This window comes from Anabrus simplex, chromosome 8 (genome assembly GCF_040414725.1).
Source record: "Anabrus simplex isolate iqAnaSimp1 chromosome 8, ASM4041472v1, whole genome shotgun sequence".
Classification (NCBI taxonomy): Eukaryota; Metazoa; Arthropoda; class Insecta; order Orthoptera; family Tettigoniidae; genus Anabrus; species Anabrus simplex.
In genome coordinates this window covers 119,908,200-119,931,121 of record NC_090272.1, presented here as the reverse complement: position 1 = coordinate 119,931,121, position 22,922 = coordinate 119,908,200, and the positions used below count along the sequence as shown (strand labels likewise).

The 22,922-nt window shown below is 38.7% G+C and overlaps 1 protein-coding gene across 24 annotated transcripts in view; it reads left to right on the top strand.

Annotated features, from left to right (window-relative positions):
- The window catches only part of LOC136878868 (uncharacterized), a 135,584-nt gene extending 113,160 nt beyond the window's left edge, over nt 1–22,424 (top strand). For 18 of the 24 annotated variants that reach the window (XM_068228797.1, XM_068228791.1, XM_068228793.1 and 15 more), the window contains 3 exons: nt 6,766–6,886; nt 10,122–10,215; nt 21,109–22,424. In XM_068228797.1, the coding sequence (XP_068084898.1) occupies nt 6,766–6,886; nt 10,122–10,198 (198 nt within the window). In that variant the 3' untranslated portion in view covers nt 10,199–10,215; nt 21,109–22,424. The remainder of the gene's footprint in view (nt 1–6,765; nt 6,887–10,121; nt 10,216–21,108) is intronic. The other 6 variants (XM_068228810.1, XM_068228808.1, XM_068228809.1 and 3 more) reach the window with 4 other exon arrangements.
- The last annotated feature ends 498 nt before the right edge of the window (nt 22,425–22,922 follow it).

Here is a 22,922-nt window from a genome sequence, read left to right as displayed (position 1 = left end):
ACCTTTTATTTACTCAATTTAAGGATCATTTCTGTGATTGTTATATTATATCTCCTATTAGAGTGTCTTCTAAGCTTCATTTTGCTGAAGCTAATACTTTTCACATTCTATGATTCATAGTTCCTACTAAAGGTTTCTTTTTTTATTTCCTTCAGAATTTTTGAAAAAATTTATCTGTTACAGTTAAGCCTTTCCTCAGAAGGGAGGCAGCAACCAGAGAACTAGATTCTCTCTCGACTCATTAACACGTTCAATGCGGATCACGCACTGGGCGCGTGACGCTGCTTTATAAGCAGATGCGGAGCACGCGCCTAGCGTGTCATGGGACAGTTGCTAGGAAATGTAAATCACAGGTTTCCCGCCTGGTAAGAAAGGCTCTAATTGTCATCCTGCACATCGTGTAAGTCCAGTCTACTAGCAGATTCATCCGTAGCCATATTTGCGCATGCGTATTCCGTTTCCTGCGTATTTCCTCTCCAGAGTTGTCGTCATACGTCATCATTCATTTATGGGATCTTTGAGCAGCAAGACCACTTCAATGCGAGCTAAGACAATGCACTTTCTGTTTATTAATTCTTCAGGAGAATTACAAGTGGTTCCGCTTTTGAAATAAATAAATTCCACTACTGCAATATGTTCTGAACTTGTAATTGTCATTTATTCTTGCATCATATATGTGTATAACATGAAAGAACTTCTAATTGTCATTTATTCCTCATCACATTTATAAGTAACTTGAAAGAACGTGCAGTAATCATTTTTGACTGCGTCGTGATGCTTATGTTATCATTTTATTTATATTTTTTTCTGATGGCCAACAATGTGGTTCCTTCAACATTATGAGACGTACCCAATTAGCCAAAGTATTTCATTTTTGTTTGTCAAATTCTGTAATAAAGAAGTGTAAATATGACTATATTTATGTCTGTAACATCCTTTATGCATTTGTTTGCTATCCGCGGTAAATAATGCACAGTAATCTATGAATGCGCGTGGCGTGTGATCCGTCTGGTGACCAATATTACTTCTCGATTTCAACCACCGTGCGGGTCACGCTCCAGGCGCGTGAGTGGGATAAGTCCACGAGTTCGATAGAACTCGTCCTACCAATGTACAAAACTTTGATAATTACAACTTTTTAAAGAGTCCCACACAAATATTTTGCTCAGGTTGGCGGGTATGTCACGCTCTGCTAATACGCAGTGAACGTGTTAACAGGATGTGTGTTGTCTCTTCCATTTTAACAGAAACCATTACAGACAGGCTTGGTTTTTAAATCAACTGCAAGCCAAAATTTTATTGGGCTTGCAGGTCATTTATTGCACCGGGCAAGTTGGCCGTGCGGTTAGGGGTGCGCAGCTGTGAGCTTGCATCCGGGAGTTAGTGGGTTCGAATCCCACTGACGGCAGCCCTGAAGATGGTTTTCCGTGGTTTCCCATTTTCACACCAGGCCACGGCCGCTTCCTTCCAACTCTTAGGCCTTTCCTGTCTTATCGTCGCCATAAGACCTGTCTATGTCGGTGCGACGTAAAGCCACTAGCATTTATTGCAAAATGGGCATCTGGATTTGGATGGAAACAGGCGTAATGTCTGGCTCTTTCCAGGGACTGCAAACCTTGCTAGTAATTTATTGAAATGGGCATCTGCATTTGGATGGAAACAGTCGTAATGTCTGGCTCTTTCCAAGAACTGCGGACCCCTTCCCTGTTTTATGACAGGGTACACTGCAGTACAGTGGAAGACAGAATTGCCAAATATACAGGGGTTGGGTGTCCTTCAGTCTGTTCAGACGGTAGAATTATTAGTAGCATTGTAATCAAGGTTTTATTATGTGACACATGGGTATTGTTACTCAGAGAAAGGGTGGAGGGAGGTTGTCTTGTTCTGAGCCAGACTTTGTTAACTGTTACATATTGGTCCTAAGCAGTGCAGTTCTCTATGAATGGATCCCATATTTGTGGTGCAAGAGAGAACTTGTCAGCATACAAACATTGCTTGCATGTTGGTCTTACATCACATCTAGGTATTTCACGAGTTCTGTTAAAAAAAAAAAAAAGTCATCTTTTCTGAAAAGAATGGTGGACCCATAATACCATAGATCTATTCTTGACATTGATCTTGTTTCGTATGCCCTATGAGCATACAGTACAGCACAGCACAGAAAATATTGTAACGTGTTGCCAGGGTAAATAAATGAATAAATGAGTACAGAACCTGGTAGCTTCCTGTTTCTAAGATTTATTAACTAAGCACTACAATTACGGATCTACACACACACAGACGATAGCCGAGATTACAAGTTGCACAAGCACACAGTTACACCCTTACACGATTCGCGCTCTCTCTCTTAGTTTCTCATGTCCCATCTACAATGACACATACACACAGAGTCATCGTTTATGTACACTACACTCACTCAGCCACTCAGTCACACTCGCTAGCGCTGTCAAGGTCCACAGCCTACACGTCAGTCTCGCAGGTCGGGATAGTATCCGCTGTTCACTCAATCCGTCGAACCCCGTTCGCAGTCTACACACGTCGTCACACAGTGTTCCCTTCTTCGCCGCTCCAGAACACCCAAGGTTCTTCTCCAGCAGCCAGCCACAAGGGACGCGCACACACACACGACGTCAGGGGAACAGGAACGAGTCCTCGGCTCCAACAGGCAGATAATTTATCAGGCTGCACTCTCCCAGGCCATCACTGACTGCGCTCCAGCGAACTCAATCTCGCTCTTACTCACTCTTACTCACTAACTCCGTCTAACTCTCACTGACTGTCACTCCAAGTTACTCCTCTCCTTATATACCTGCTCTGGGCCTTCCAGAACAGTCCGGATGCTAGATGTATCCAGGAACCTCGCGAGATAGAAGACTCCAGATTAATAGTTGAGTAAATTCCGTCGTCCTCTGCTGTGGGGCCGCGCATGGAGGCGTGAAGGCCGGCCTAGCACCAAGTGTTGCTCAGGATTGGCGCGCTCGAGCGTAAGGGGGGTGGGGCGATGGGTGACGCCCCCGGCGCGTAGTGAGTTGGCATGGCGGACTCTATAACCATTACAGTATTTTAGTTCTTCCATTGAGGTTGACCATGTCATAACTCCTAATTTCAAATGACCCTTATCTTCTGTGCATTTCTTCACAAGTTATTAGACATTCTCAGTTATCATTACACAGAAAGCTCTGTCTGGACTATTCTGGGAAATGTTCCTTTTTCGCACAATCTTTTTGTCAGAGAACATTCTAATTTCTTCGTCATTCTTTCACATCTGTACCTGGTCTGCAGGGGAGAGACTTCCCAAACAATGCCATCAGTCTCATACTTCTCGTAGTATATGGAAATTGAAATGGTTTCAGGCTGATTAGTTCTAATATTTGCGCATACTGTACCTCTTGCAGAATTTGTTATTCTCCCGTGGGCATATCCTTGGAATAGGAACCACTACATGATTAGTTGCAACATTTGGAACTACAACTACTTGAAACACTTTTAATCTTCCTTATCTTATCAACTTAAATTTACATTTGCAGAATCACTGTCATTGCTGTTGCCGTATTCATCTCTTAGTATCTCATGTTATACCTGCGACAGTTTCTTCCATTTTTCACTACAATTTGTATGACTGCCAATTATGCTTGCCATCATGTTATCCTTAGCTGTCTTCTTTGGTAGATTCAATTTCTTAGTAAGTTCCTTCAATTTCTCCTTACTTCCACAGCCATTTCTAGCTCTATTTCTTTCCAACTTGCACCTCCTTCTTAGTCTCTTTATTTCTCTATTATAATAAGGTGGATCTTTACCATTCTTTTACCACCTTTAAAGGTACAAACCTGTTTTCACATTCCTAAACAATTGCTTTAAACCCATCCCAGAGTCTGTTTACATTTTTATGTACTGTTTTCCACCGATCATAGTTACTTTTTAAAAACTGCCTCTTGCCTGCTTTATCAGCCATATTGTACTGCCTAATAGTCCTACTTTTAAGACCTTCCTCAGACGGTTAAGGCGCTGGCCTTCTAACCCCAACTTGGCAGGTTTGATCCTGGCTCAGTCCGGTGGTATTTGAAGGTGCTCAAATACGACAGCCTCGTGTCGGTAGATTTACTGGCATGTTAAAGAACTCCTGCGGGACTAAATTCCAGCACCTCGGCGTCTCCGAAGACCGTAAAAGTAGTTAGTGGGACGTAAAGCAAATAACATTATTATTATTTTTAACTACAACAAAAACAGCTTCATGGTTACTAATACCATCTATTACTTTGGTTTCTCTATAGAGCTCATCTGGTTTTACAAGCACCATATCCAGGATATTTTTCCCTCTAGTTGGTTCCATCACTTTCTGAATCAGCTGTCCTTTTCATATTAGCTTATTTGCCATTTGTTGATCATGCTTCCTGTCGTTCGCATTATCTTCCCAATTGACATCTGGTAAATTCAGATCTACCGCTACAATCACATTCCTTTCCATGTCATTTCCCACATAGCTGATTATCTTCTTATCAAATAATTCTGAATCCATGTCAGCGCTACCCTTTCCTGGTCTGTACACTCCAAAGATATCAAGTTGCCTATTATCTTTAGAAATGGGCCTTACACCTAGAATTTCATGTTTGTCATCTTTAACTTTTTTGTAGCTTATAAATCCTTCTTTCACCACAATGAATATTCCTCCTCCCACCATTCCTATCCTCTCTCTACGATACACAGTCCAGTTCCATGAGAAAATTTCTGCACCCATTATATCATTTCTCAGCCATGATTCAACTCCCATTACAATATCTGGTAAGTATATTTCTATTAAATTACTTAATTCTATTTCTTTCTTTACAATACTTCTACAGTTCAGCACTAACATTTTTATGTCATCCCTACTTGACTTACAGATCTGTGTACCCTTATCACCGCTCCCTAGACCACCCCGTTTCCCTGACTGTACCTCCCTATTACCCTTCCAAACAAGTTTCCTAACTTATACATACCACTGCGGTTTAAGTGAAGGCCATCTGAGCGCAGATCCCTATCTCCTACCCACCCATTATGATCTAGAAATTTCACTCCCAGTTTCCCACATACCCACTCCATAGTTTCATTGAAATCCCCAATCATCCTCCAGTCAGGATCCCTCCTACACAGTATTCCAGTGATAACAATCTCTGCTTCCTTAAACTGCACCCGTGCTGCATTTACCAGATCTCACACATCCCCAACTATGTTGGTACTTATACCAGCTTGCCTTACGTTGTTGGTACCAATGTGAAACACTACCACCTTCTCCTTCCCCTCCTCTTCTTCTACTTTCCTCAACATCTGCCTCAACCTAATTTCTGGATAACACTCTACCCTGGCTCCCTTTCCTCCACACACTTTCCCCACAGGTCTAACGATGGAATCCCCTATGACCAGAGCCTCAACCCTACTCACCTCATTTGATCTCCTCCTCTCCTGGTCAGTCCTATCTTTCCTGTCAGCTGCAGAAGCTACTTCCTCCTCCCTTTTCTTCTTCCCATGACCCTGTTCCACCTGTCTTTTCCTATCCTCTACTCTACATTTCCCTTTCCTACCTTTTCCCTTCCTCCTATTTCCACACATCTCAGCAGCAGTTCCCTTTTCCTCATCTTTTCTCTGTTGTTCTACCTGGAGTGACTCGTACCAATTTCTCACAGGCACTTGTCCTGAATTCTGATCCTGAAAAGAGCCCTTAGCCTGCAGTCTCCTTCCCCTTAGAACATTTGACCACCTGTCTTCTACAATTCTCCCCTTTCCTTCTCCCTTCCTCTTTACACCTACTGTAACCTGTAATTGTTTCATTCTCGAGTATACTCACCACTGCAAAAGTTTGAATGATAACCGTACAGGTCGGTGGAAGTCTTTTTGGTTTCACACACTGAGGTCACTAAGAGCATACATGGTCCAACAGGCCGAAGTCACCAATCTCGTTTTATGGTTGCATGCAAATGAAAGGTATGATCTAGATTTTTATGGATTTATGTGTACTCATTAGCTCATTATATTCCGGAGCCTAGTAGCATAAGCAGTATCGATTGTTCATCCTCTTGACTAGCAGTTTCGGCTAAAGCAGCTTCAAGGAGCTTCCTAACATGGGACTCTTCAGCAGTTGCATAAAACTATAAACTTATTTGCTTTGCTTTGAATTATAAGATTTTAACTTGGATGTAATTGATGCAGTAGGTTTTGTTTAAATGTACTGCACTGCTTTGGCCAGCTTGTATGTATTTCATTTGTGGATCTTATAGTGAAAATAGGCAAGAGCTTGGCAACCAGGTGACTTAATCACTGGCCTTCCACTTAAGTTATGAAGTTGAGATAGAATTAAAATTAATGGAAAAGTCCCAGAATAATGTATCCCATCCCTGCATTGTTCAGTGCAAATCTAATGACTGTGGCCAATGCTGAATCTGAGATAAAGTAGTGAATGCCTACACATCTAATTGGTTAAGTCTCAGAGGGTATTTAGGCCTTGAAAGACCGGCAGTAAAGCATTAACCCATGCACAAATTATGACTTCAACTTTAGCTGAAGTTTGAATACATCCTTGACTTCTTTTCCCTTCCGCTCTGCTTTCCCTAGTCCTGTAGAGGCAGTATGATTTTGCTTCAACTATAGATATGATTGTCTTTATCTTGTACAGCTTTGACAGAAAGATAGTAAAAGTATTTGAAATATTGTAGATATTTTTATTGCCAATTGTATTGGATACAAACTGAGAATTGTATAGAATTTAAATATCTCTATTTTATGTCAATCTAGGTGGCATTATTACCACTGAAGGTACCAGTTCTTGGTACTGGATTAACTAGGTTGCAGTTAGCAAAACAACTTCTAGAACAGGCTGATTGTAAAATGGTGTGGAATACGACTGGAGCTTTGGGTAAGTCAGTTTCAGACAGTCCAGACATTCCCTTTGTTTTCTTACTGGAGTGCACTCTGCATTAACGGCTACATAGCATAGTTGGTTAGATATCCACCTCCAGTACTCTTAAGTTGCAGGGTTGAATCCTGGAATTGTATACTTAAATGTTTGAGATGTGTTGATAGATACATAGGCATATTAAGTAACTCCTTTTTATAACACAATTCCAGTACTTCCAGTGTTTCTTAAAACTGATAGCAAAAGTCAGAGACACCACAGGACTTCATTCGTATTCTGCAATTTTATTTCAACATTTTAGATCAGTCACAGACATATTTTAGCTATCAGCTAATTCAAATACAGTATGCTCTATTTGGATCTTTATATTAACAACTTATCTTTCTGTCTTCTCCTCAGCAGATATCAACTTTGAAAAAATCAGCTTATCAGTTAATTTGATTTGTAGTAATGATTTTTCTATATTTTAATAAATGGAAAATTGAGTAGAATACCCCTGAATTAATATTTCTTTCATACCATAACTACCGAGCAAGTTGGCTGTGCTGTTAGGGTTGCATAACTGCCTTTAATACAAGAAAGACCAAAATATGAAATCTAGATTCTGACTGATTGGATATGTAAGTACTTCCTTCATCATCATGATCATCAATGTCCCACTCCAGTCACCCAGGTATGGTTAACAAGCCTCCTCCACTCGTCTCTGTACTTCCACTTTTCCTGCTCCATTACTTCCGCCACATCCAATCCAGCTTCTCTGATGTCCTACCAGATCTGATCCATCCACCTTCTTCTCGGTCTTCCAACTGGTCTCTCTCCCTTAACTTCTCTTTCCAATTCCCTTCGTGCTACCCGTTCCTTTCCCATTCTTTTTACAGTCCGAACCATCTCAGTCTTGCTTAATGTATCTTCTGTATTAATGGTTCTATATTTAGCTCTTCTCTGATTTTAATATTTTGAATTCTATCTCTTCCTGTCTTTTAACCAATGTTCTTAACAATTTCATTTCTACTGCTTGGATCTTACTATTTTGTCTCTTATTGGTTACCAGTGTTTCTAATCTGTATGTTACAGTCGGTATGAAATACTGTTTATATAATGTTCATTTTGTTCTCTTGAGTACTTTGTCATCCCATAAAAGCTCTCTGACTTGATGATAAAATGTTGTACCTTTACTTAGTTTGTTATTAATTTCATTTTTCATTTCATTACTTCCATTAATAATGCTACCCAGATATGTAAACTGTTCTACATTCTCTAACTGTTCTCCATCTATGTTCACTTGGCTTCTCTTTTCCACAGTGCATGCCTACAGTTTTCTTTTAACTAATTACCATTCCAGACTTCTTCAGATTTCTGTTCCAAATGTCCAGCCTCCTTTGTACTTCCTTTTCTCCCTTCCCCAAATCACTACATCATTTGGAAATACCAAAACATTCACTTCATCACTGCTGGTACTCTGTTTTACACGTTTTATGATTTCATCCATCATTATAATAAACAATAATGGCGACAGGGCACTTCCTTGCTTGAGGCCTTTTTTGTATAAAATGTTTCAGAGTCACCACTTTCCACTTGTACACTGTGTTTACTCTCATGATACAATATTTTTATCTTGTTAATTAGTATTTTTGGTAGATTCCTTTTCAGTAGGCATTCCCATGCATGTTATCTCTTAACTGTATCATAAGCTTTTTCCCAACCCAAAAATACAAAGATGATTTCCTTGTTCCTTTCCAGATGTTTGTCCATTATCATTTTCGCACTGTAAATATCAAGTCTATTGTTGGTCTATTCGGTCTAAAGCCATATTGTTCTTCCTGTAACTGTGTTTCTATTATATCCCTCAGTCTTTTGTCTATGACTTTCTCCATTATTTTTAGCCCAAGTACTTCCTTAAAGTTTCAAAATCTCCATTCCTAATTCCTAGTTTAGATTTAGCAGATAGAGTTTTTAGATGCAGCCCCTAGGACTCCAACCCCACAAGTCCTTCAAGTTTTGTTTTCTAGATAGAGCAGTTGCTATTGTGTTATGTGATCGCTAAACAAGTGTCTGTATCTTCAACTCATGATGGCATAGATATGGAAAAAACATTGCCTAGATTTAGTATGGAAAACTGCATTCTTCTTGAGTAACACCAGCATTCTGTCAGCCTGACTTCTTTTCTTGAATTACAGTAAGTTTAGAATAAACTGTTTCTTTTAGGATATTCTGGTATGTAGAAAGACAGGAACATGAACAGATACACATAATAGGACAAATACAGTGACACATTAAAATTAGATGAAGGAGTTAGAGGAAAGTAGAAATTGGCAGTCTTCACATCTTCACACACTGATATCTTCAAGTGAATAGGATCTCCTCTTCAGTCCCAATTCTTCTCGATCTTATTGTCCCACCCTTACTTCATCAAGACTGAAGAACTGTCGAGATGACCCCTCAATAAGTGTTAAAGCCTGCCCTACTGATGAAACTGGGAAGAAAAAATGAGCTTGTCAGAGGCTGAGAAGAAATAGATGCAGAGGAATTGGAATTGGTGAAAATAGAACCTATCTGTTTGAAGGTGCTGGTTTTTAAAGATGTGAAGATTGTCCTTGCTCTTTTGTGTTTTCATTTTTATCTTTGTCTTCTTTGCTGTTGCTCCTTCTCCCAATGTTGTCTTGTCATTGTGTTTGTCCTATGATAGATAGATGGATAGGTAGATAGATGATAATTTATTTATCATGGCAAAGTTAGGTACAGCTGCCCCTGTCTTACACTTAAAGTAACAGAAGTTCATGTTCTTGTCCTTGTAAATATGATTTGATTTTTCACTTGTTTGTTCCTTTCTATTACTTGTTTCATTTGGTTGATGATGATCAATAAAAAAACAACAACGGATTAACTCCTTCAGATCACGAATCTTCATTTTCCTAGTGTCTAGAATTCTTTGATTGCCATTCACTTTCAGGAGTCATTATGCAACATACTTTTTGCACTGCATCTAGAGAGTGCTGCATTTACAGCTACTGTATGTCATCCTAAGTCAAAGATCATAGGATATAAACTTCATGGTTCTGATCTTTTATAGTATCTTCTGTATTTGAATACATAGAGGATTTTAATTGCCAGCATGAAAGCAACTTACAAAATCCTACATTTTTCATTGTGAGGGAGAAACTGAATCATGGAATATTAATGGATTATTAATTATGTGATAATGTCTTTTATATTGCATTCCATCTTGTTTTTACAGATGGCAGGGTCGAGAATATCAAGGACTTCGGAAAAACAAAAGAGGAGAAAAAACCAAGGGGAGGCAACAGACACTGACAGGAATACAAATTAAGGTGTGTCTCAAGAAGTCCATCCTGGAGCTCCTATTTGACACATAGTTTGATGCAGTTTATTTGTCCTTCCTCTTATAATGAGATGGGTACTTTTTTTTTTTTTTTTAAACTGTAGTTTGTATTTGCTGTTAGCTTGCCCAGTGAGGTCTATATTTTCACAGTCAGAATCTTGGCCAGCAGGGTAGGAGAGGTGGCGGTATACAGTTTCTAATCAGGAGATTTTTATGCAACCCACAATATTCATTCCATCCTGGAAACATCTGTCCTGCCGGTATGCTCAGACAATACAACTGGATATCTTGGTATTTACTGCCTCGCCATGATAGGACGCCGTAATGTTATGCTCGTATTAAGCACTGGAAGACATGCATGTGGCTTCTAGATCATATGAACCTGACATGCTGGCAAAACACTAAATTGATATTGTGTCCGCAGTAAACCCAATACTTGCTATAAGCTGCCCAGTGTCTGTACGTAACTGTAGTGTAATTGGTAAAGGCATGGTGGAGCAGGCTTGCATGTCAGGTAGAAGGTTCGAGTCCGGGGCGAAGATTACAAATTTTTAAAATATTTGTTTAATACGTACCACACGCAGTATAATAGATCGTCTTGCACGCTGAAACTTTCCAGGTGTAATTGCTCAGCAGCTGTTCGTGATGAGTTGGGTTTTCCGGCGCTTGAGTGTAAATGACGTTCTTCAAATGTCCCCGCCTGTCGCACCCAGTGAGGATTGTCCGGACTCCAATAGTGCATGTTGTGGCAATTGACGTTCCCATTGTTGTGGAAGCGTGATTTGTCCGAGAACAAGATATGTGATACGAATGCTGCATCTTTGTCCAACCTGCCTAATAGCCACTGACAGAACTCCATTTGAACTTCAAAATCCCGTCCATGGAGCTCTTGGTGTAGCTCAAGATGGTATGGGTGAAATTTATGTTCATGCAGTATACGCCAGACAGATGGCTGGTTTGTGTTCACCTATTGTGCAGTCGCTGTTATACTGATGTGTGGATTATTACGAGCTGGCTCCAGAACGGCCTCTTCTGTTTCACTCGATGTAACGGGCCTATTGCAGACTGGTGGGTGGTTGGAAATCATATCTGTGTCCTTAGGTGTCTTTCAACACGGCGGAATGTCGTAGCACCCGGGTGTCGACTGTTGGGATACCGTTCCTGGTACAGGCGTAATGCCTTGCACGTGTTTTGTTTTGCTTCCCTGTAAATGAGGAGTATGTTAACGTATTCCTCCATGGAAAACCTGCCGAATGACAGCAGAGATTACAGCACATTCAGTACCTAATCAGCGGAGTATGCACAGGGCACAAGATGAATAACAGCGTCATTCTACTGTTTGAATGTGGCAAACGTGGGCCTGTGTTTGTGTATTCAAAAATTATATGGATGCAAAAATATTTGAACATTGCAGGATTTGAACCACCGCTGGCACATTCCATCAATTGCTAGGTGAACGCCTAACCACATCCACTGAAACACTGCTGGAAACATGTTGGTAGTATGACGAGAGCAGAGTGCTTAAGACATTAATTACTGCACTGTTACCTAGTTTTATACATTGATTTCCCTCTTCGTTACACCTGGTTGTGAGGCACGACACATTAACATAGTTAGGTGGTAAAAGGACATTGCTACATGATTTCAAGGAATGATGTTTTGCGAACGGATGATATAACATTTCGCTAGGGTTCAGAATAGTGTACAAAATGTGCTCACTGAACATTATTACCATAGAGTACGCTTGTAGGGGAGTAGCTCCCCTGTAACCATGTGAACGTTAGTTGGGCTGCAGCAAACTATATTGGAAGGGGCTGCTGAATCATCATCATCATCATCATCATCATCATCATTGTACAGTTCCAGTTTCCCGGGTACTGTTAACTGTTAGTGGGAAGCCTTGATTCAGAATATAAACAGCTGCAACATTCTGAAACGGGAGGAGAATCAATATATTGAAGCCACTAGAAACCTAGACAAAGAAATTAACAGATGTTTAACTGAGTTAAACGTAAATGGTAAAACTGAGGATATGAAGAACAGGCACGGTGAGTATGACACCAAGAAACTCAGAAATAAACTATGAGAATCCAAATTTGAAAAATGGTGCCAATTGAGAAGTAAAGGTTAGGGAGTGTGTCTGTACAAGGAGTTCCCTCCTGCAAACCGCTGGGTTAGAAACCATCATGGCCTTTCTAGCACGGAGTGGAGAGTGCGTTGAAAATAGCATGTAATGTTGCACCTGTAAGAGCTGTACCAGGAAGGTCCCTTGATGGTAACCGCTGCAGAAGATGTAGTGAGACTGAAACTTTACCTCTCGTCTTGGGTTCCTGTGCCTTCGGTGAAGTTCTTCGAAACACTAGACATCACAACATCAGGTCATCCATAGCACAGACGCTCCGTGAGAAAGGATTTCAAGTGCGTGAGGAAGTCCACGGCATTGGAGTAAATGGCAGCATGAGAAGGATAGATATGATTGCAATTAAAGGGAAGAAAGGATATATATTAGACCCCACAGTAAGATTCGAAACACATTCCGACCAACCAGACGAAGTGGACCTAGAGTAGTGTAGTGTAGTATTGTAATGTAGTAATCAATCGGTTAATTAATAAGATCAAAATTAGGCTATCTTTCAACCTAGTCCCAGAGAAATCAAAGATAAACAGCTACTCCACATTTACGTATAATAGCCCGGCTATCCATCATATCACTAATATTTAAAAAAAAAACACAGCATCAACATAGCCTTCAGGACGATAAATAATAATCAGAACATATTCCTCAACCACAATAGAGTCAATAATAATAACAACATTTACTCAGGATCTGGTGTTTATAGGTTAAAATGTGCCCAGTGTGAGTTCACATATTTTGGACAAACAGGGAGGAGCTTTTACACAAGGTATCTGGAACATTACAATGCTTCCAAGCATAACAAGTATTCTGCCATGAGCCAGCATATGACTGAAACAGGCCATAAGTTCACCTCAATAGAGAATGATTTGACGATTGTTAAAAGCCTAGGCAAGGGGGAAATTATTGAAAGAAACGAAAAACTTGTACATTTATTTGGAACAAACTTATAATAAAAATAATAATCTTAACAATGTCATTGATAACAAAAATCCGTTATATGAGACAACTCCGAGGTTAATCCAGGCCTAAATCAGAATAAAGTTCCCAGTATGTTTAAATCACAGAACGCATGCGCTCCAATAGCCATGCCTAATGCCAGGCCCACCCAATCCAATTCAAGTAACACCTCTCAAGCAACAACACGGATGCACGATTTGAAACTCACTCCCCCTTCCCCTCCGCCCCTCCGTTACAGCATCAGTACTACACTAGGAGTAGCAAGCTTAGTCGTTCAGACACAACCGGAACAATTGTTCCCAGCTAACGTCAACAAGTAAGTTCATGTGATAAACACTCACTCTGCAATTATTATCATATTAGGTTCCACATTCATCATTCTAATTCCCTGTTTTTTTCTCTTATCCAGTTACAGAAAACTCATATTCCTCCCAAGGTTGAACAATGCACCAATGGGAAGTTAATCAACAAGAATGATGTAGTATTCCAAATTTTTATCTGATGAGCACTAATGAATGAATCAACAATATGTTTCCAACATACATGCTTCAACCTTAAAACATAACCATGCTTCTTTCTAAAGGAATATTCAAACTGATTCAAACCCAAACATGAAAGACTTTAACCAAGATTCTGGTTTTGTAACAATTCGTACGGCTCAGGCGACCATAACAGCTGAAGAAACCCCAACTCACTCTGTGATAAATCTCTAGTCAATACAATTTGAGAAACCTCAATTCACGCTGTGATGAATCCAATCTACAATTTGGATGTCTAGTCATTATAAAATTAATTAATTAATTGTTCATAAATTCTGGCAAAGTTAATGTACATATTGTACATACTGTACATATTGTAAACTATGTTAAAAGCATAAGACCTTTGTATTTAGTATTAAGTTAGTTTACTATTAAGTTCTGATGTTTATAGTTTTAATTCTTGACCTTAAGATTAGTATTAGGCTGAAGATGCCCATAACTAGGGCGAAACATGTCCCAACTGGTGTGTGTTTTTTTTTTTGCTAGGGGCTTTACGTCGCGCCGACACAGATAGGTCTTATGGCGACGATGGGATAGGAAAGGCCTAGGAGTTGGAAGGAAGCGGCTGTGGCCTTAATTAAGGTACAGCCCCAGCATTTGCCTGGTGTGAAAATGGGAAACCACGGAAAACCATTTTCAGGGCTGCTGATAGTGGGATTCGAACCTACTATCTCCCGGATGCAAGCTCACAGCCGCGCACCTCTATGCGCATGACCAACTCGCCCGGTACTGGTGTTTTTAATTCATGTAGAATTTAATCACTAAAAAAATATATATTTGTATTGAAAAGGTGGACACAATAATTTTAATCTTGTAAGAGTTTTACTTATTGTATCTTCAATATGGAACAAAATGAGATTAGTTACTTGTAAGCCCTACGGGCCCGAAAACCATGTTTTAAGGCCCTAAAACCAACCGTTAAGGAGATATTGGCACCCCACTACTCCTGCTCTAGGAATCGGATAAAATAATGAACTGCCGTAACCATGGCAACGTCAGCTCCAGGATTCTACAGCAGCGAAATTATCTACAATAAATCACAAAAACCTAACATGTTACAGACATGAAAATTGATATTTGGAATCCCCTTTAAAAATAAAAGAACCCAAATATTTGTTTTCAGAAAATCCACTTAAGGTGGGGGTGTGTGAAAAGAAGTGAGGAAGGAGTTGAATTATTTATATGAGGATACATATATCTCAAAAAATGAAGATGTTACAGACTTTAAAATTGGTACTTGGAATCTCCTTTTAAAAATGAACACACTCTTTTTTGAAAATCCACTTAAGGGGGTGAAAAGAATAAAAAAGGGGGTGAATTTTTAAAATTAGTATCTTCTTCTATTGCTTTACCCACACCTGCGGGGTTGCGGGTGCGAACTGTGTCGCACATGGGGATTTGACCCTGTTTTACAGCTGGATGCCCTTCCTGATGGCAACCGTATGTGTAGGGATGTAATCTATACTTCTATACTAATATTATAAAGAGGAAACATTTGTATATTTGCTTGTAACGGATAGATTAAAAAACTACTGAACTGATTTTAAAAGTTACTTCACCTATAGAAAGCTACATTGCCAGTGAGTAATATGGGCTGTATTTTATTTTCAAAACAATTCGAGTTGGGGGCGACGGGGGGGGGGAGAGATATAAAAATATTAAAATAATAGGCAATTATAGGCGAAATTGAATTTGTCGTACAAAGACAAGACAAAGCTCATTTTAAGCCCCTTGACGCTAAGAACAAAACTCGGTAAACTCTTCGGGCCCGAACACATGTTTTAAGGCCCTAAAACCAACCATTATGGAGATATTGGAACCATACTACCCCTGCTCTAGGAATTGGATAGAGAAACGAAGGGCCATAACCATGGCAACGTCAGCTCCAGGATTCTACAGCAGCTAGATTATGCATGTACGTTTGGGCATAGCTGCCAACCAAAATTGATACACATATGACATACTGTCTGGAAAAAATAAACTGTTGTGTAGGACGCTCATAGCACTCCTTTGGGCAGGGATGGAAAGGGAGTGAAGTATAAAAATAATAGCCCTGGAGATCTCCGTAGTACAGCGACCAGTGGTTGCCGGTGGGCTTTCGTTTTTACGTACTGCCTTAGATTTCAGCATTTTGCGGAGTCTGTTACGTATAGTTTTAACTATTTTCTATCAAATCATGGGGTACTAGGATCACTGATGTTATTAGTGCCTATATTTTGGTCCACTTTTACGATCATTGTAATCATGAAAACAACCTATATACTGTACACAATTGTCCATGACTTGAAAAAATTTCTCAACATTTATACTCAGATTCATTATATGATGTGCGACATGAGTGACAAGCCCTGATAATTATAATTCTCGATAATTATAGTAGTTTCTTTTATGCATCTCGTATTTCCTTGATCATTTGTAATAGTTACGAAATGTCGGATCAGACAAATACATTCAATAATATTTATATTTGTAGTACTATCTAGTGGAAGTATACTTACACTAAACCTGCAGGTTTGTGAAGGGAGCAAGTATATCTAGGTGGGAATGAAGGAAAAACATGGCAGCAAAAGATCTTAGAGGTCAACGTTAATTAGGAACTAATATTTAGAGGCCCCTATAAATGAGATTAATTGCTTGTTCCTCACAAACCGCAAATGCCATATTGCACAGTTAATGTTGCACAAAATTCGAGTTACGGAGTATTTTTTGCTTCAAGGGAGGAAATGTTTGCTTTGAGAAATCGAGAAATTCATATAACCAAATTTCGAGAATAGAGAAATAAATACACGTCAAGAATAGGACATACGGCCGGAAAACCTAAGTTAGCTCGAGATACTGAAAGTTCGAGTAATGGAGGTTAGAGATATCGAGGTTCGAATGTATTATTATTCGTATGTATGTGTCATAAATGAGAGTGATTAGGTATATTTTCTTGTAACCATTTTTTTTAAGTTTAAGATTTTAAATTTAATGGTCAATTCACATTGTAACTGTAGATTTTTATGCTTTTTATCCTGTAATTTTTTTTCACTTAGTCTGTGGCACAACATGTGATGAAAACCAAGAATTAAATCCGTTTTTGATTTCTCAAAGTTGGCAGCTATGACTATTTTTTGTACGTCCGGGTATGGTTCACATTTCACTTTTGAAGGTGGTTACGTGTAACTAGTGTCTTGTTCCACCGTTTAGTAGCAGCACACGCGCAAGGGCCAACGAATGCACTCGTCATAGCCATTTCATAACAACACTGTCAGTGTAGGTGCAGACAACATAGAAAGCAACCGTCAGGGACAGCGCTATACGACTTGGTTCCTATGGAAAGAAGGCGTGACCACTGCAGAAATTCATCGGCGCTTGGTGGAAGTCTGTGGAGAACATTCGCCGTCACTGGGTGGAAGGAATGTGACAGTGTCAACACCAGCCAACATTGTCTGGGTCGAACAGGCCACCAAAGGAAACAAATGCATCACATTTACAGAAATGGAGGCAGCTACGGGAATTAGCCAAAATACCCTGCAGCAGATCGTGCATGGCCACTTAAAGTTGGGGAAGATGTCATCGACGTGGGTGCCTAGACTCTGTCTGTAGATGAAAAACAGAGGCATGTGGATGTGTGCAGAGACCTTTTACAATGCCATGATCAAGATCCAGCCGACTTCATGGCTAGGCTTGTGACTGGTGTGATCAAATGGGATTCACGGTGCTGCCACACCCACCATACTCTCCTGACTTGGTACCAAGTGATTATCACCTATTTGGGACCTCTGCGTGGTTGCTGTTTTGCAGATTTTGCAGAACTGGACATAGCTGTCAAGTCACGGGTACATTCACATATAACAGTAACAAAATTTTTCAAGTCATCGATATTTTCAAGAAACATAACCTTCAAGTCTCTTTTAAGACCGGTAATACCAATGCTAGATTACTCTACAATACGAATGTCATTAATAATAATAATAATAATAATAATAATAATAATAATAATAATAATAATAATAATAATAATAATACATTTCTAAATTTGAGGGTCTATAGAACGAAATGCAATCAATGCCAGACAAGCTACATTGGTCAAACAGGCCAAAATTTTAATATCTCTTACCGAGAACATGTCAGTGCAAAAAGATACAATAGATTCTCGACCATGAGTGAACACATGGAAGATTTCAATCACTCCTGTACTTCCATTGATAACAACATGAACACAATGCAGATCTTACAGAAGCGCAAATTACTCAATATCTGGGAAGATATTCACATTCACTTGGATCAAATATTTAATGCAGCCTTCAACCTCAATGAAATTTTAGAGAAAGTCATTGTCAAGTCAATGACAAAATCATAAATTTTTATAAGAAGTTCAATTTATTGCTATCACCATATTATACACTGGTCTCACGTACACATTCCATTCCTCACTCACTCAGTTTGTTTATATTCCCTCTCCCCTCACTCTGTTTGTTTACATCGTCTTCCCCTCTGCCGTTAACATTGTTCACACTCACACAAGGGCGAACATGTTATTGACTTAGTGTCAACTTAGCCAGCGTACAGGCATGACATGACATAAACACAGAGCTGTTGTAAGTGAGTTTTATGTCTGTTTTTCTATATTTTTATCTACATGGTTCTTCTCCTAAATCTTGCTTCTCTAGTTTTAATATTCATCTTAGTAATTTTTCGTTTTCCTTCTAGATTTCATATGACACAACATGACCGGATGACAGTTGATTCCTACTCAATAGTCTGGCTGGCATTGAATCAATTTGATCTACATTTGTGAATTTAACATAAAAACCTTATAAGTATTTGTGCTACATTTGTGAATTTGTAATATTTAATTTTTTTAAAATATTAAGTGGAACACCAATTTTACTGAATCAACTGACATTATTTTTGCATGAAGCAAATTTTAAGGACAGAAAAACTTTTAATTACATCATCGTTGTTTTACGTAGAACTTCATCACATTACATCCAGCGATTTCTTCATCTGATGATGATTCAACATACACTTATTTTATTTTATAAATGCCATATATCATATGAGCCGGCCCCGTGGTGTAGGGGTAGCGTGCCTGCCTCTCACTCGGAGGCTCCGGGTTCGATTCCTGGCCAGGTCAGGGATTCTTACCTGGATCTGAGGGCTGGTTCAAGGTCCACTCAGCCTACGTGATTAGAATTGAGGAGCTATCTGACGGTGAGATAGCGGCCCCGGTCTAGAAAGCCAAGAATAATGGCTGAGAGGATTCGTCGTGATGACCCCACGACACCTCCTAATCTGCAGGCCTTCGGGCTGAGCAGCGGTCGCTTGGTAGGCCAAGGCCCTTCAAGGGCTGTAGTACCATGGGGTTTGGTTTTGGTTTTATATATCATATGAGTGTGAATTTTATCCATATTTTGTAACTTTTAGTATATTAATTTTAAGTTACTTCTAGACAGCTGAAGATGGCCTAATGCAACCAAAACATGTCCTGTAATTTTAATAAGATGCTTTTACTACTTTGAATTGTAAATAAACTTATAAGTATTGACTGGGTGGAACCAATATACTAATTTTTCAATTTATATAACATTATTGTCATTACGGATCCAAAATGAAATTTATTTCACCTAAAACACGAGTAAATACGGTATGTCCACGATGTACTGATTTAATTTTTTAAATTCCAAATTAGAACTACTTCACTTACTGGTAGGAAATATTGACTGACATCAGGAAATTAGTGGCAATTGGCTAAGAGTGAAGTCAAAATGTTTCCACCAGAGCCAGTTCACAACTGTGTAACTCATGATCCTCAATGGATGGTGAGAAAAAATATCTCATGAGTTGGGCTTTGTGTAGGTTCTGATATATTTTATGTAACATGCAGAGCATTAGGATTAAGATAGGGTACAATGTGCCGGGCTGAATGGCTCAGATGGTTGAGGTGCTGTCCTTCTGACCCCAACTTGGCAGGTTCGATCCTGACCCAGTCCGGTGGTATTTGAAGGTGCTCAGATACATCAGCCTTGTGTTGATACATTTACTGTCACATAAAAGAACTGCGGGACACAATTCCGGCATCTCTGAAAACCGTCTATAACATTAGGTTACAATGCTTCTTCCTTCCTCTCGGTCTTTCTGTATAATTGTCCTTACAGTGCATTATTAAACTCACTTGCGTGTTTTGAAGTTTATGTATGCTGTATTATTTTAGTTATGGCTTCCTGTACTGTGCTTTTATCTGGAGAAGTGTAGCCTAACTCAGTTTTTGTGCACCTCTTCAAGAGTTGTAACTGTAAAATGTGGACCAGCATATGGTTATTGCACACTACTCCTGCAACTCCTTTTTGTCCAAGGCATGCTGCACTCACTCTTCCATGCTCTTCCTGATCAGTACCACAACTGTTCTGCAGGCAGGACCCTAAATACTGGAAGCAGCTAGTTTTCATTAGGTCTTGAGCTTGTTAGTGAATGTGCAGAATTTCCATATCTACTCATTTCCTGTAACATATCTATGATGACAACTCCTTTAACATCATTGATATCTTGACTATTAGGTTGTTACCGAGCAAGTTGGCCATACAAATAGGGTCGCATAGCTGTGAGCTTGCATTCAGGAGATGGTGGGTTCAGATCCCACTGTCGGCAGACCTGTAGATAGTTTTCCATGGTTTCCGCATTTCCACACCAGGCAAGTATCTTAATATCAGATACCTTAAGACCACGGTCACTACTTTCCCAATCCTAGTCCATTCCCATCCTTGCGTCGCCAGAAACCTTCACCGTGTTAGTGCAACGTTAAACCACCAAGCAAAAAAAAATAAAAAATTATGTTGATGAATTAATATAACTTTTATAGGTCAGAATCACAGCTATGCAATATACTTTTAGGAATTAAGTCTGTTTGCTCTTTATATTTAAAATAGAATTGATGCCTGTATTTAAATAAACAAAAAAAGAGGTAATAATTCAGGTTCCACTGAACTATCACTGAAAGTTCAGCCTAGATAAAGTAAAGATTATGAATTCTATTCTGGCTTAGTCTAATGGCATGGACGTTACCACCATGTTTCAGAATAATCAGGAGTTACTCCATCATAAGTTAATTGAGCATTAAACTTCACACACTGTTTCTTTTTTTCCATCTGATTGAAATTCTTTATTGTGTATGCATCTTGTGATTTGTACTGTATTTAAAAGGCATGCAGGGTGCCTTGTAGTTTACAGGCAGCTAATTGCTACTTACAGTATGTGTTTGTTTCAGAAGCACTGGGAATAGCAGCTGAAAGAATGTATGTACTGGAACTCTGAGAAAGGGTAGTACAGGGAAATGTTCCATAGAGGAAATCTTGCTCTCCAAGGGAAGTGAAAAAGGCAAATCTAGTCATGCCTGGAGACAGAATTTCACCAAAAGTCTAAACTTTCTAGTCAGTTTGATTAATAAAATGGTTGTGAAACACACACAATGTGAACTGTGTTGTTATTTTATCATGAAGCAATTCTAGCAGGTAATCAATCTTTATTATCTGTACAGACCTTACTCTTTTTTTCTGATTAAGCCTAGACTCACTTCAGATGCCAATAATAATTTAGTTGTTTGGAGGTATGATTAACTATCTGGTTTTTGTATGAGAGATCTGTACCAGATATTAGTAAAATTGATAACAAACATTAATCAGATGGCTAGCCAGACCTTACTTCAGACTTAAAACATACAGTCAAGTGGATCTGGTTTTTAAATACATTCCTTTTGGACTGATGTTTCCTAATAGTTGTAGTAATTTCTTGCTTTGTAAGCTTTCATATCTATTTAATTCCATAAAAGTTTCTTATATCTTTATCTGTTACTCTAACTTTTTATACACTACGTTACAATATTTACGAAAGCCCGTCCATCTCTAAAGAGAATTATCAGGGATTATTTTGATAACCATGTGTTTCAGCTGTGGCATTAACTATGAGTAAAAATCGAATATGAATGTAGTACACTACTGTTACTTTAAATATCAGAGAATAGTATGGTAAAAATCAATCAACTTTAATCTGAAATCTGGTTATTTCATTCTGTTCTAGATCTCTCTCTTTCTCCTTTTGCCAGATATACGGATTAAATTAAAGAGTAGCCTTTTTTATAAGTTTAGGGGAACTGAATTTGTAATCCGAAAATAAAATAAATTGTTTTTATTATACACTTGTTATGCTGAAAGGCTCTTGTTTGGGATAATTGTTGAAATCCTACTAGAAAGTATATTGTTATTTCAATATTAACCAATTGAATCTTTTTAGTACAAGTTTAGGGCTTCAGAATATCATATGAAAACTTTTGTCCTAATAAAGAATGTTAATGAAACAGGATGCAATGTAAATCGTTAACATATTTCCTACGTTATAATGCCTGTCATGTGCCTTCCAGTTTCTTTACATGAAACTTGGAAAAGTTGCTATATGACTCGAAGAAATTCTCTGTGATGAAATTATTGAATGTTGATGAATTTATTATATTCTTAATTACAAAACCTGTAACTTATATGTAGAATATTTTGTTTCTGTAAATAAATTGATCTCACATTTGTAGGCTTATTGATCTTTCTTTATCTTTCCTCTCCTCTCTAGTGAGTTCATATTGTAGGAAGCCATAAAAGGTCAGGAAATCCTTTCAAAAGGTTAAGAAGTCCAGGAAAAGTGCTACAGGACAAATGTTATGTTCTAGTACACTATAGATTATGCTATGAAAAGTAGGCAGTAACTAGACATAATAAACTTGAAACATAGGCAGTGTTTGTTCAATTACTGGCCAGTGCACATGCAATTTTTGAAATAAAAAGTTGCATCCTTGTGGTTAGGATTTCATATAAAACTGGAGGTTCCATGGCTCTGATCATGATATCCAATAATCATGTAAAACTACAATCTTTTGTTTTTTTATCAGAGGAAATACATTTTAAAATTTATTTACTGCAAACCAAATCTGAGTATTTTGAATAATAAACCAACACGTCTAATATTCTGTTTTTATTCATTCACTAGCTGTAGTACCCGTCCTTCACGGGACAATCGTGTAGCATATGCAAAGTTATC